General features: G+C 39.8%; 1 protein-coding gene across 11 annotated transcripts in view; it reads right to left on the bottom strand.

Annotated features, from left to right (window-relative positions):
- The window catches only part of gpatch8 (G patch domain containing 8), a 125,677-nt gene that overhangs the window by 70,651 nt on the left and 40,695 nt on the right, over nucleotides 1-14,331 (bottom strand). For 6 of the 11 annotated variants that reach the window (XM_073070648.1, XM_073070656.1, XM_073070658.1 and 3 more), the window contains 2 exons: nucleotides 13,047-13,114; nucleotides 5,280-5,366 (listed from right to left, as the gene is read on the bottom strand). In XM_073070648.1, the coding sequence (XP_072926749.1) occupies nucleotides 5,280-5,366; nucleotides 13,047-13,114 (155 nt within the window). The remainder of the gene's footprint in view (nucleotides 1-5,279; nucleotides 5,367-13,046; nucleotides 13,115-14,331) is intronic. The other 5 variants (XM_073070651.1, XM_073070652.1, XM_073070654.1 and 2 more) reach the window with 1 other exon arrangement.

The raw sequence follows: 14,331 nt of genomic DNA, 5'->3' as shown, positions 1-14,331 counted from the left end.
ATCTAAGTCATTTATAAAAATCACAAAGAGCAGAGGTCCCAAAATAGATCCTTGTGATACACCACTGGTCACAGACCTTCAAGCACAATACGCTCCATTTATTGTGCCCTCTGTAGGCAAGCCAATTCTAAATCCACACAGCCAAGTTTCCCTCAGTCTCGTCTCTGCAAGCTTTCTTAATGAGCCTACCATAAGGGGAAGGGAATGGAAAAGGACAGAGGCAAAGTTCAGTGGGGCAAGAACAAGAAGAAAGAATGAGCCTATCAGGATCTTGAGCGAAGTGTAACAACTAGTATAAACAATCACTCGATGCAATTTGTTTTCATTTAAAAATATTAGAATAAATCTAATGATGCATACGACTTCCATTAATCAAGCAGTTATTCAAGTCTGAGAGGTAGTAACATCTTACTAGTTTGGTTAAAAAAAAAAGATACTATAACTTATTTTTGAAAAGAAACTTAACCGTTGTACATTTGAGTACAGAGAATATGCAGCACCACCTAATGGTAAAATTAAAATATACCCAAGACAGGCTTGTGTTTAAAAAAGAGCATCCTTCTATTAATCTCCATTCTAGCTTTTTATGCAAAGAACAGGACAGCAAACAGTACAAGAGTACAAGATATTACTTTTACAATGGGACTCAATGGGTTGCAGTACCATGGACTAGTGAACAGCTAAATGACAATAGTTAAGAGAGACACACTGATGAATAGCAAGAATGGAAATGGAAACACATTGTGGAGCATCTAGTGATCAATATGAGGATCACTGGGTATTCCACATGCAGGCATCACTCAATTGATGCATTTATTGATTCTATTTATTCTTTAATATAATGTACTCATTAAGGTACACATCCTTGATACACTTTGGATAGTCTTGATGGCAGAGTACAAAGAACACAGATACCTCTAAATTGGTGTGCAAGGTGATAGGGTGGATAAAGTGTACAGATTTTTGGCCTTCATTAGTTAAGGGATTGAGTTCAAGAGTCGCAAGGTAATATTGTAGCTCTACAAAACTCATGTTAGATCATAGAGTACTGCGTTCAATTCTGGTCACCTCATTATAGGAAAGATATGGAAGCTTTCAAGAGTGGAGAAGAGAATGCTGTATGAAGAAAGAGCGAATTAGGGCTTTTCCCTTTTGAGCAAGGGAGGAAACTTGACAGGGGTTTACAAGACCTCTAGGCATGGAGAGAGCTGACAGCCAGCACCCTTTTCCCAGGATGGTAATGGCTAAACAAGGACATACTTATAAGGTGACTGGAGGAAAGTAGAGGGGGATGTCAAACGTAGTTTTTTAAAAAAACACAGGAGTGGTAAGTGCATGGAACACCTTGCCAGAGTTGATGGCAGAGGCAAATCCATTAGTGACATTCAGAATACTCTTAGATAGCACATGAATGAAAGAAAGGATTATGTGGGAGGGAAGGGGGTTAGATTGTTCTTGGAGTAGGTTAAAAATTGGGACAACATGAGCCAAAGGGCCAGTATGTGCTGTAATATTCTGTTATATCCAATCTCTTCCCATTACTAAAGTCCTACAATACAGGCACCATTTTCGTGAATCTCTCCAGCAGCATTTGAATAGGTCATTCAACCCAACTGGTCCATGCTGAACACAGCATCCTCCCTAGTGCCGAAGGTCTGGCAGTGTGGGTGCTTTCAGCAAACCATGCATCTATACTCCCATGTCCCACCATTGAAAAATAATCAGGGCCCTGCCATGCCCTGCATAGATCCTATCCCTGCTATGCTCTTGAGCAATCAAACACTCCAGTCTTGTCAGACTTCATTTCAGAAAATCTAAATCATCTGGTTGCCTTGCTCCTGCCTGCATACAGGCAGAGGTGAAGAGCAAGTCCAGGTGGTCACAGGAGACAGAGGAGCAGCTACAGGATTGCTTTGAGTCAGCAAACTGGGCAGTGTTCAAGAAGCCTGGATCTGAATGAATAAGCCATGGGTGTCAAGACATTCATGGGCGAGGGTGTCCCCACAATATCATCCAGTCTTCCCCAACCTTAAGCCCTGGATGAACCGAGATCTATAACCTGCTGAGAACTAGAACAGTGGTTTTCAGGTCTGGTGACCTATTAAATTGAAGAGGTCCAGGTACGACCTCTGGAAAGTCATCTCACATGCAAAGTGGCAATTACAGAACAGACAAACCACTGAAGGATATGCGACAGCTGTGGCAGGGCTTGAAAACTATCACTTCCTACAAAGTAGAATCAAGTGACATTTCTGTCAAGGCTTCACTACTAAACAAGCTCAACGCCTTTTATACTCACTCTGTCAAAACATGGAGGAACATTCACAACTCCCAGAGCTCCCAATGTTCCTGTATTTTCAGTCTTTGAGGCTGACATGAGAGCATTCTTAAGAAAATTAAGCCCACAGAAAGCAGCTGGTCCAGAATGGGTACCTGGCCAAGCACTAAAGACCTGTGCTAATCAACTGGCTGGAATATTCACTGATATCTTTAACCTCTAGCTTTGGCAGCCTGAGATACTCACCCGCTTTTGGAAGGCTCAATTATATGGGCGCCCAAGAAGAACATGGTAATCTGCCTCAATGACTATCATCTAGCACCACTTACATCCACTATGAAGGACTTTGAGAGGTTAGTGAAGAAACACATTAACTCCTGCCTGAAGAGCGACTTGGATCCACTTCAATTTGCCAAGAGTCACAACAGGTCAAAGTAGATGCCATTTCATTGGCTCTTCACTCAACCTTGGAACATCCAGACAATGAAGATGCACAAATCAGAATGTTCTTCATTGACTATAGCTCTGCATTCAATACCACCATCCCCTCAAAACTAATCAGTAAGTCCCAAGATCAAGGCCGCAATACCTCCTTGCGCAATTGGATCCATGATTTACTCAGATGCAGACCCTAGTCAGTTCAAATTGGCAACACCTCCTCCACAATCTCTATCAGCACAGGTGCACCACAAGGCTGTTGCTTGGCCCTTGCTCTACTTGCTTTACACTGAAGATTGAGATCCTAAGTACTGTTCCAAAACCATGTTTAAGTTTGCTGATGACACCACTGTTGTTGGCCAACTCAAAGGTAGTGACGAATCAGCGCATAGAAGGGAGACTGAAATTCTTGCTGAATTGTGCCAGAACAACCACATCTCACTCAATGTCAGCATAACCAAAGAGCTGACTACAGGATTATTGACTACAGGAAGAAGAAACCAGAGGTCCAGGAGTCATTCGTCATTAAACAATTTGCATGATCAATTCCGGCTGGACAAAATCAAGATTAGAATCCTTGGTTTATTTTTCTCTCCAAAATCCAGAGGCATGGAAACCAATTAAAGCAATCCTATAATACCTCAAATGAGTTCAGAAAGCTTGAAGTTTGCTCTACAGGAAGAAAGAAATGATTCCAAAATCCACAATTTGCAATAATTAAGACAATAGGAGTAGGCATGAAGTTCTACTGCCACCTCATGACACCCACTCAGGTTGTACACCAACCCTACAGGCAGATCATTGACATTCCTCCATCAACATGAGATACTCCTAGATTTCTAAACCTTGCAGCAATTGTTCATGACAAGCAGGAATAAGAATTAAACGCTAGTTTTGCCATTGAAACCCACGGCCCAACAATGAATTACAAACAATGCCTCTGGACTATAAAATACTTTTCCAAAAACTTCTAAATTGGTTATTGAAAGGCATTAAGTTCAACATTATGAATTCCTATTGTCCCCAGTTGCTCAGTCCAAAAAACAGAATGTATAGTGCTACTTTTCAACTTTTATAATTTTGTTTGTCACAGGCTTAAAATTCTTTATGAGTATAAACCCAAGACAATAACAATGATATTAGCTGATTCCAGCTAGTCTAATATGTCTAATCTTGGAAAATTAATTTGTAGCATTTCCAGTTGATAATGATATATTAAATTAAATCCAGAATACAAGATGAGAGCAACATTCATGGTAAGTTAGTTATAACATTGAGAACACGTGGAAAGGACAAACTCTCAGTCATACAATTTGGGACTTACTGCATCAAACATCTGTTTGATATACCGAGTTATACCAATTGTTACAACAATTGATTTTAAACTAAGATTAATGGTAAGATACAGCATTCACACATCAGAGTATCCTTAAAGATTTGTTATTACCTTATCAACATGTACAAACAAGCTGGATGAACTCAACAGGTCGGGCAGCATCCACTGAAAGAAGCAGTCGCTTCAGGCCCAGATCCTTCGTCAGGTCTGGAGGAGGAGGGGGCAGGGGCCCCATAAAGAAGGTGGGTGGAGGGTGGAAAACCAATCAGAGGAAAGATCAAGGGGTGGGGGAGGGGAAAGGCAGGAGCGGTGAAGAAGAAATCTTAGGGGAAAGCACTATGGGTAGAAAAAGAGGCAGAATCATGAGAGAGGTGATAGGCAGCTAGAAGAGGAGACAGAGTGAAAGTGGGATGGGGGAAGGGAGAGGGAGGGAATTACTGGAAGTTGGAGAATTCGATGTTCATACCAAGGGGCTGGAGATTACCCAGACGGTAGATGAGGTGTTGTTCCTCCAACCTGAGTTTGGCCTCCTCTACCGCTATGGTTGGTCTGATTGTTTGCTGTTGTGTGCTGGGGCAGCAGGCTGAGGGTAGCAGACACCAACAGAACCAACAAACTAATTCGTAAGGCCAGTGATGCTGTGGGGGTGGAACTGGACTCTCTGTCTGGGTGTCTGAAAAGAGGATGCTGTCCAAGTTGCATGCCATCTTGGACAATGACTCCCATCCACTCCATAATGTACTGGTTAGGCACAGGAGTACATTCAGCCAGAGACTCATTCCACCGAGATGTAACACTGAGCGTCATAGGAAGTCATTCCTGCCTGTGGCCATCAAACTTTACAACTCCTCCCTCGGAATGTCAGACACCCTGAGCCAATAGGCTGGTCCTGGACTTATTTCCACTTGGCATAATTTACCTATTATTATTTAATTATTTATGGTTTTATATTACTATATTTCTACACTATTCTTGGTTGGTGCGACTGTAACGAAACCCAATTTCCCTCGGGATCAATAAAGTATGTCTGTCTGTCTTTTCCACCCTCTCTCCCCCCACCTTCTTTATGGGGCCCCTGCCTCCTCCTCCTTCAGTCCTGACAAAGGGTCTGGGCCCAAAACATTGACTGTTCATTTCAACGGATGCTGCCCGACCTGCTGAGTTCATCCAGCTTGTTTGTATGTGTTGATTTGACCACAGCATCTGCAGTGTACTTTGTGTTATTACCTTATACTTTTGCCGAAGTTCTTCAGTATCCTGTTTCTCCACTTCCATAACACGACGTCGTTCTGTTGCATCATCTGCATAATCAAGCTACAATGAAGAAAAAATGTTTTCACAAAATGGATATTCTTCGTGGGTCAGATATATATAAACAAATATTAACACTTTCTTTGACTCATTTTAAATATGGAAGACGTTCCTTTGTGTTAAGTTCTCTTATTGTTTGTGGGATCGGGTCATCACTGACAAAAGTTAACTAGCATTCTGCATTGATCCTAATCTGATGTAGATAGCCATTCATGCTGCTAGGGAGCAAATTCCAGTGACAATTATGCCTACCAGTCTTGACCTTCAGGTCAAGAGTCTGGAAGGTATATCAAAGTCAGCTGAGCAAGTGTTAGCATAATCTATAGATGATACCTATTTAGTCATGCTGTTCAGAAGATGGAGATAATTATTTTACTGTAGAAGTAATTTTATTTGAGTTTTCAATTAGAACCAATTTTACACAAGTACAAATCATCCTGTTCTTTCCCCACTGCAGCTTTAAGTATTTTGCAGGCATTTCTCATAGAGGGAAAACATGAGAACTTTACTATCCAATTCTCAGAGCAAGATGGGTGAAGAAATCAAGGAAAGCAATATAGAAAGTCAAAGACAAATTCAAAAAATGTCTAATCTGGAACTTGAGGTTGTTATCCATTCATCATGCAACAAACTGTCTAAAGAAGTGAAAACCTGTATTTTTTTTTAAGCGACAACTCATCTCAATCTCATGTGTTTAAAAAAAGATACAGATCATACCAGAGATAATAGCTCATGTAGGTTGATTTCTCAAAGCTTGCTTGCAAATATTGTAAATTTAATGGGCTAAATTTCTTCAAGTGATGCAGCAGTATAAGGATTCTAAGACAATTCTATTATTGATTTTGCTCCAGATGCATATAATAATGTCAAAAAAAAAGCCTTACTTCAAAAGGAAGCATTATCATTTTACAGAGGCATAGATAATTAAAAGGAAACTAAAATTTAGGGGATACATTTCAAAGAAAAAAAGTTGGTTTAAAAAAATTCGTGAGATCTTCAAGGTGCAAGAAAATAGGCATCTGAAAGCCAAGGATGCAAATTGTTTAACATTCTTAGCCAAATAACTAAATGGATTTTTACTTGTCCTTTAAATTGGAAGCACAGCCCTAGCCATATTCTGATTTATATTTTTCTGGAAGAACTATGACTTGGCTTTCTAGCATGACAGAAATCTGCAATAAACAAATTCAAATTTAGTTTTATCGTGGGTTCAAATGTGCAGTAGTGTTCATAACCAGCCCCAACACTTCCTGAATGCAAGGGCAATGATGCCTCTTTGCCAGAAGTGTTCAATTTCTAGTCAAACCACTAGATGGAGTAGCATGCTGTGAGAAGCCTGAAAAATTCTTAAATGGCAACCAATGGAGTGATATAAAACTACTGCAATAGCAAACATAATATTGAGACAAACTGATGTTTTATTCTGTATCAATGACATTAAATGCCCCATATAACATTAATTTTTTTTTAATTCTCAGGAAATGAAATATTTATAATTTTAGTAGTCATTTCAAATCTTGATCATCAAGTAGAAATGATGATAAAACCATCAATTTCTTAAAGCCTGAACATGTTATTAATGCAATAACCAATAAATCAGTCTGAAAACACGTTTTACAAAAGTAATCACCAAATACTGTCAATTGCTTAAGTAATTTAGTAAGATTGAAACAATGTTTCAAATTTGCCATTTTTATTAACTTGATTTTCAGAATCTGCAGTCAGCGATGGGATCAATATTTACTGCTTTTCCCTGGCTGCCTTTAAGTGGTGATAAGCCATCTTCTTCAACCTCTGCTGTGCTTTTAACCAAGGTAATCATTTCCTCGGCTATTGGGGAGGGAGTTCAAGGATATAAACTCAGCAACAATGAAGGACTAATAAATTTTGAGATAGGATGGTGAGAGAGAGGGGAACCTGGAGATTAGTGGTGTTACATGTACCTACTGCCTTGTCCATGGTCTTGAAAGCTGTGGGCTTGGGAGGTGCCATCAGAGCAGCAGAGGTGAATAACTAAACTCCATTTGATAAATGATATACAATGCAAACACTGTGCACCAGTGGTGGTGGGAATGAACATTTAAGATGGTTGATGGGGTGCTATTCAAGCAGGCTGCTTTACCTTGGATGGGGTTCAAGCTTTTAAAAAAAATAATCACTAGAGTAGCATCATTCAAACAAGTTAAAACTATTCCATTCCAATTTCAATTTGTGCTTTGCACATGGAAGAAATATTTTGGCGGGGGGGGGGTCAGGAGAGTAGAATACTCAGCCTTTGAATTTGCTCATTGTATTTATGTAGCTGGTCTAGTTAAATTCACACTCTACAGTGGAGGAGTTTTGATTATGATCTTTGCCTAGCTCTAAGGCACAGATGTTACTTTGTCACCTTTCACTCAATAGCTGAATATTCTCCAAAGTTGACTCATAAATAAGGAGACAAAGGCTAAAACTGTGCTTAGAAGGCTGCTTAATGACTAAAATCTATCTCAATTTTTGCTTAAACCTATTTTGATCAGATCTCAGAAGCCGTATGTACCCCATCTCCTTTGTGATTTGATGTTTTGTTAGGGTTAACAAGGAATTACAAATATGAACACAGATGGCCTTGCTGTTCTGAGATTTTAGAATAATTTTTAAATGACTAAGTGTAGACTAAAACCATTCTTGTAAACAGCTTACATCTGAATACATATATTGCAAAGAAAATGTAAATGAAAACAGTAATCTTCCTGAAACTTCTGCTTGTATCAGCCCAAAGTTTCAGCATGATCTATGGAGAGTTACTTTCAAATATCATTGCTGCCATCAGTGATTCAGGAAATAAAGCTCAGAAGCTTGAAGGTAACTAATGAAGGGATACATTTCATATAGTACAAAGCCCGTTTTGTTGTATAGTCTGGATTACACACAATAAACTCAGATCCAAATAGTCATAGAAAAGTACAGCACAGAAACAGGCCCTTTGACCCATCGAGTCTGTGCTGAACCATTTAAACTGCCTACTCCCATTGAGCTGCAGCAGGACCATAGCCCCCCACACCCCTACCATCTATGTATAACCATATAACAATTACAGCATGGAAACAGGCCATTTCGGCCCTTCTAGTCCGTGCCGAACGCTTACTCGCACCTAGTCCCACGGATCTGCACTCAGCCCATAACCCTCCATTCCTTTCCTGTCCATATACCTATACAATTTTACTTTAAATGACAATACTGAAACCTGCCTCTACCACTTCTACTGGAAGCTCGTTCCACACAGTACCTATCCAAACTTCTCTTAAACATTGAAATCAAGCTCACATGCACCACTTGCGCTGGCAACTCGTCCCACACTCATCCCTCTGAGTGGAGTAGTTTCCCCTCATGTTCTCCTTAAACTTTTCACCTTTCACCCTTAACCCATGACCTCTAGTTGTAGTCTCACCCAACCTCACTGGAAAAAGTCTGCTTGCATTTACCCTATCCGTACCCCTCAATTTTGTATACCTCTATCAAATCTCCTCTCTATCTTCTACATTCCAAGGAATGAAGTCCTAAGCTATTCAATCATTCCTTATAACTCAGGTCCTCCAGACCAGGCAACATCCTTATAAGTTTTCTCTGTACTCTTTCAACCTTATTTACATCTTTTCTGCAGGTAGGCAACATAATTGTACACAATACTCCAAATTAGATCTTACCAATGTCTTTTACAACTTCAACACAACATCACATCTCCTGTACTCAATACATTGATTTATGAAGGTCAATGTGCCAAAAGCTTTTTAATGACCCTATCTGTGATGCCACGCCATTGAATTATGGACCTGTATTCCTAGATCCTTTGTTCTACCGCACTCCTTAATGCCCTACCATTCACTAGGCAAGAATTATCCTGGTTTTTCCTACACCTAGGACAACACCTCGGGCTTATCTGCATTAAATTCCAGTTACCATTTTTCAGCCCATTATTCCAGTTGGTTAAAACCCGCTGCAAGCCATGATAGTCTTCCTCGCTGTCCACTACACTCCCGATATCAGTATCATCCGCAAATCTGCCGTTCCAATTAATCACATTCTCATCCAGATCATTGATATAGATGATAAACAACTCAGCACCATTCCCTGTGGCACTCCATTAGTTGCAGGCCTCCAGTCAGAGAGGGAACCATCTACTTTACCCATAAAGCTAACGTCTACTCTAATTTACCACCTCATTTTGAAAGCCGAGTGACAGAACCTTCTTGACCAACCTCCCATGCAGAACTTGTCAAATGCCTTGCTGAAGTCCACATAGACAACATCTACCACTTTGCCTTCATCCACTTTCTTTGTAACTTCCTCCAAGAACTTCAAGATTAATTAGACATAACCTACCATCCAGAAACCCATGCTGACTATCCTTAATCAGTCCATGTCTATCCAAATAATCATTAATCCAGTCCCTTAGAATACCTTACAATAATTTTCCCCACTGATGTCAGGCTCATTGGCCTATAATTTCCTGGTTTTTTTTTTCTTAAACAACATTAGCTATCCTCCAATTCTCCGGCACCTCATCTGTCACTAAAGATGATTTAAGTATCCCTGCAATTTCTACACTTAACTCCAGCAGGGTCCGAGGGAACACTTCATCCACCCTAATTTGTCTCACAACAGCAAAAACCTACTCCTCTATAACCTGTATAGAGTCCATTAAGTTGATGTCATTTTACCTTCTATAGACTGTCCAATTCCTGCCTAAATACAGATACAAAAAATCCCATTTAAGATCTCCTCATCTCTTTTGTCTCCATGCATGGATTACAATCTGATCTTCCAGAGGACCAATTTAGTTCTTTGCAATTGTTTTGCTCTCAACGTATCTGTAGAGTCTCGTAGGATTATTCTTCACCTTGTCTGCTAATGTGACCGTAACTGTTCTTTTGGATTGCTTATACAGGTATCTCCCACTTTACGAAAGTTCGCTTTATGCCACTTCCACTTTTACGAAAGACTTACATTAGTATCCGTTTTCGCTAACTGAAAGTAATCAGAAGAGAATTTTCGCTTTTACAAATAAAGGCGAAAAGCGAAAATAGCGTTCAGCGCTTGTTTTGCAGCGAGCCATTATATAGGCAGCGCGCACCCCGAGCAGCAAGAGTGGCAAAAAGCAAAAATAGCGTTCAGCGCTTCTTTTGCAGCGAGCTGTCACAGAGGCAACGTGCACCCCAAACAGCGAGAGTGGCGAAAAGGGAAAATAGTGTACACCATTTGTTTTGCAGCGAGCCATTATATAGGTAGCGCGCACCCCGAGCAGCGAGAGTGGTGAAAAGGGAAAATAGTGTTCAGTGTTTGTTTTGCAGCGAGCCGTTTGCGAGCAGTGAGAGTGGTGAAAAGCAAAAACAATGTTCAGTGTTTGTTTTGCTCTCAGCAAAATAACACTCAGCATCAAGCCACCATAGCTTTGAACTGCGTGAGATTTTCGCTACGACTGACAGTGCTGCAATGATTGCAGAAAAGTATGACGTTAATTTTGAAAGGGCACGTATGCAGGGTGCTTTGAGTGCTTACAAAGAACTATATGATAGAAAAATGTGTGAACCTTCCAGTGTGCTCGCTGTCTTCCCGATTCTGGTAAGTAAAACTACACTGTACATACATTATTTCTATTATATAGGCTGTGTATTTATCAGATCATTCCTGCTTTTACTATATGTTAGTGTTATTTTAGGTTTTGTGTGTTATTTGGTATGATTTGGTAGGTTAATTTTTTGATTCTGGGAATGCCCAAAATTTTTCCCATATGGTAAGTGCTTCTTCGCTTTACGCCATTTCGGCTTACAAAAGGTTTCATAGGAATGCTCTACTTTCGGATAGCGGGGGAAACCAGTACTCCATAGCAGCTCTTTTGTTCATACCTGCCTATACCTCAGTGCACCTCTTTTGCTTAACCAGAACCTTGAGATATTTCTCAATATCTCATGAAAAAGCAAGGTTCCCTACACCTGTTATTTTTACCTTCAATCCTAGCAGGCACATACAAGCTTTGTGTTCTCAAAATGTTACTTCTGAAGGCCTTCCTCCCACTTACCAAGTACACCTTTGCCAGAAAACAGCCTGATAATTTCTGATACCATCAAGATTGGCTTTTCTTCAACTATAATCGCAACCCGCAGACCAGACCCATCTCTTTGCATATTTACTTTGAAACTAATGGCATTGTGATCACTAGATGCAAAATGCCCCCCTACACAAGCTTCTGTCACCTGCCCTGTCTCATTGCAGATCAAGTACTGCACACTCTCTCGTTGGGACTTCTATGTACTGATTAAGACCACAAGAGACCATAAGATATAGGAACAGAATTAGGCCACCTGGCCCATTGGGACTGCTCTGAAATTTCATAATGGCTGAACCATCTCCCTCTCAGCTCCAATCTCTTGCCTTCACCCCATATCCCTTCATGCCCTGACCAATCAAGGATCTATCAACCTTTGCCTTAAATATACATGCAGACTTCTCCTCCACAGCTGCCTGTGGCAATGAATTCCAGATTCACCATTCTGGCTAAAAAAATTTCCTCATCTCTGCTCTAAAAGGACGCCCCTCTATTCTGAGGCTGTTTCCTCTGGTCTTAAGACTGTCCCACCATAGGAAACATCCTCTTGACTTTCCTGAACACATTTGACAAACTCCATCCCATCTAGTCCTTTTACAGTATAAGAATCCCAGTCAATATTTGGCAAGTTAAAATCACCAACTGTAACAACCATGTTTCTTGCAACAGTCTGCGATCTCTCTACAAATTTGTTCCTCTAAATCCCTCAGACTGTGGTCTGTAAAATATAGTCCCAGTAGCATGGTCATACCTTTCTTGTTACACAACTCCACCCATAACACCTATGTAATTTCAGTCTGTCCTGACTGAGCACTGCTATGACATTTTCCTTGAATAGTAATGCCACCCCTCCCTCTTCAATAATCCCTCCCGCTCTAAAACAACAGAACACTGGAATATTGAGCTGCCAGTCCTGCCCCTCCTGCAATCAAGTCTCATTAATAGCTAAGATAGAATTCCAGGTGTTGATCCATGTCCAGTGCTCATCTGCCTTTCCTATGATACTTCTTGCATTGAAATACACACAGATCAGGACACTAGTCACACCATGCTCAACCTTTTTTAGATTCCTGATGTTGTCTAAGGTTAACATCTGTCTCTAGAAGCTCAATACTATCTGTACTAGCACTCCGGTTCCCAGCCCCCTGCAACTCTCATCTAAAATCGTAATTGATTAAATGGCACATTTCCCACTGCTATTCATTTACACATCCAAGAGCTACAGAAACTTCACAGTAAGAACGTCGAAAACTGCAGATGAAGGAAATCTGATAAAAATGGTAATGGATAGAAGCTCCAAGATCAGCATACATTTGTGATGTTCCATTGAAAGGAATACAGCAAAGGAGTCAGACAACCATTAACTTGTACATTATTTCCGTAAATGCAAATTTATATGAGGAATGATTCCAGCAATTTTGTTTTCTATTAAGGCCAGCGCTCTTTGGAGAAGCCATGAAGGGTCTATTCTTTTATTAATTCCTCAGGAGCTTTACAATTTGTATAAACTTCAGAGACAATTTGCTGCAGGGTATATCAAACAGTTTATAGAGTTAAATTTGCTGTCACAATCACATTATCCAACTCAGCAGCCTTACCTCCATTTCCATCCGGCCCATACCCATGACATCATATTTGACGATAATCGGAATAGGATCTGTCCTTCCTAAAATAGAAGAATACATTTGTAGCAAGGGTAGCCACATTCAGCTATAATTACGTGCTTGGGACTGGTGGGTAAAGATCTTGCCTTAGAGTGCAGAGGCCAGAAAGCTACAGTGATCCAAACAGAAGCCATTCTCACAGCTTAGTTTTAACAGCACTCATTGTAGGTTTTCTAGAACAGTGAAGATTAGATAACACACTCGTGAAAGTCTGCACACTAATCATCAATTAAAGAATTTGAAGAATTTAATGCTCATAGCATTTATCATGCTTTAAATCAAAGTTGCAAATTTAATTCTTATGAAATTCTGAGGGAGGTATTTATAGAGCCTGACTTCCTACAAAGAAGGAATAAAAGATTTGAACTTATTTAAAAATTCTACAGATTTAGGTGACATTTGGCCAAGGCTTTATTTAGTTTCTTTTATTGAACCAGAGAGATACTTGTTTCTAACTTACAACATTTTTAATTATTTTTTGAGTTGGCAGTGGAAGGGGACAGGAAAAGGAAGACAAAAAAATTAAAAGTGAAATTGAACATATTACAAGATTTCATATAAACAGAGATTGGGAAAACAAGGAACAATTCAACCAAGACTATTTGCAATAAGCTGAAAAGTATGTTTTCATATATAAAATCAAAAGGTGTTGACTGCCTGATTAAGAACCTTGAAAACAATTTGAGTGCAAGTGATTCAATGTACTTTGCTCTTAGCAATTCAACACCAGCTGCACTGAACTACTTCTTAATTTGGTTTGGAAAGTAATTACTCTTCCTGCATTAAGACTTAAGATCAAATATGCCTTTTAAGTACACTGCTTCCAACCTTGGTCTTTGTTACATTAAAATTAAATTTCAAGCTACACATTTATAATTGTATATAAGCCATAACAGACAATTCATGAACTTTGCAATTGAGGCATTTATCCATTACTATGAGGTTTACAGCAAACATGCTGATGCAGGAGTCTAAGCTGTGAAAAGGACTTATGCAAAGAAAATTAAACTTTCAACTGTACTAATTGAACTATGTTTAAGAATCAGAATTTTTTTAATCCACTCAACCAGCCAAACAAAGCAAATGGGACAGCCTAGCACTTTACTACCACATAATCTAAATCAGGACATCAGCAGCTGCCTGCTGAGGGGAATGGAACAATCTACTTACCTTTAATGTTCAACAAATTTGGTGAAATACAAATTGGTTTCTCCACAGA

The sequence above is a fragment of the Hemitrygon akajei genome, chromosome 18 (assembly GCF_048418815.1).
Source record: "Hemitrygon akajei chromosome 18, sHemAka1.3, whole genome shotgun sequence".
Classification (NCBI taxonomy): domain Eukaryota; kingdom Metazoa; phylum Chordata; class Chondrichthyes; order Myliobatiformes; family Dasyatidae; genus Hemitrygon; species Hemitrygon akajei.
The sequence above is the reverse complement of the archived record's forward strand: the minus strand, read 5'-3'. Positions and strand labels throughout refer to the sequence as shown.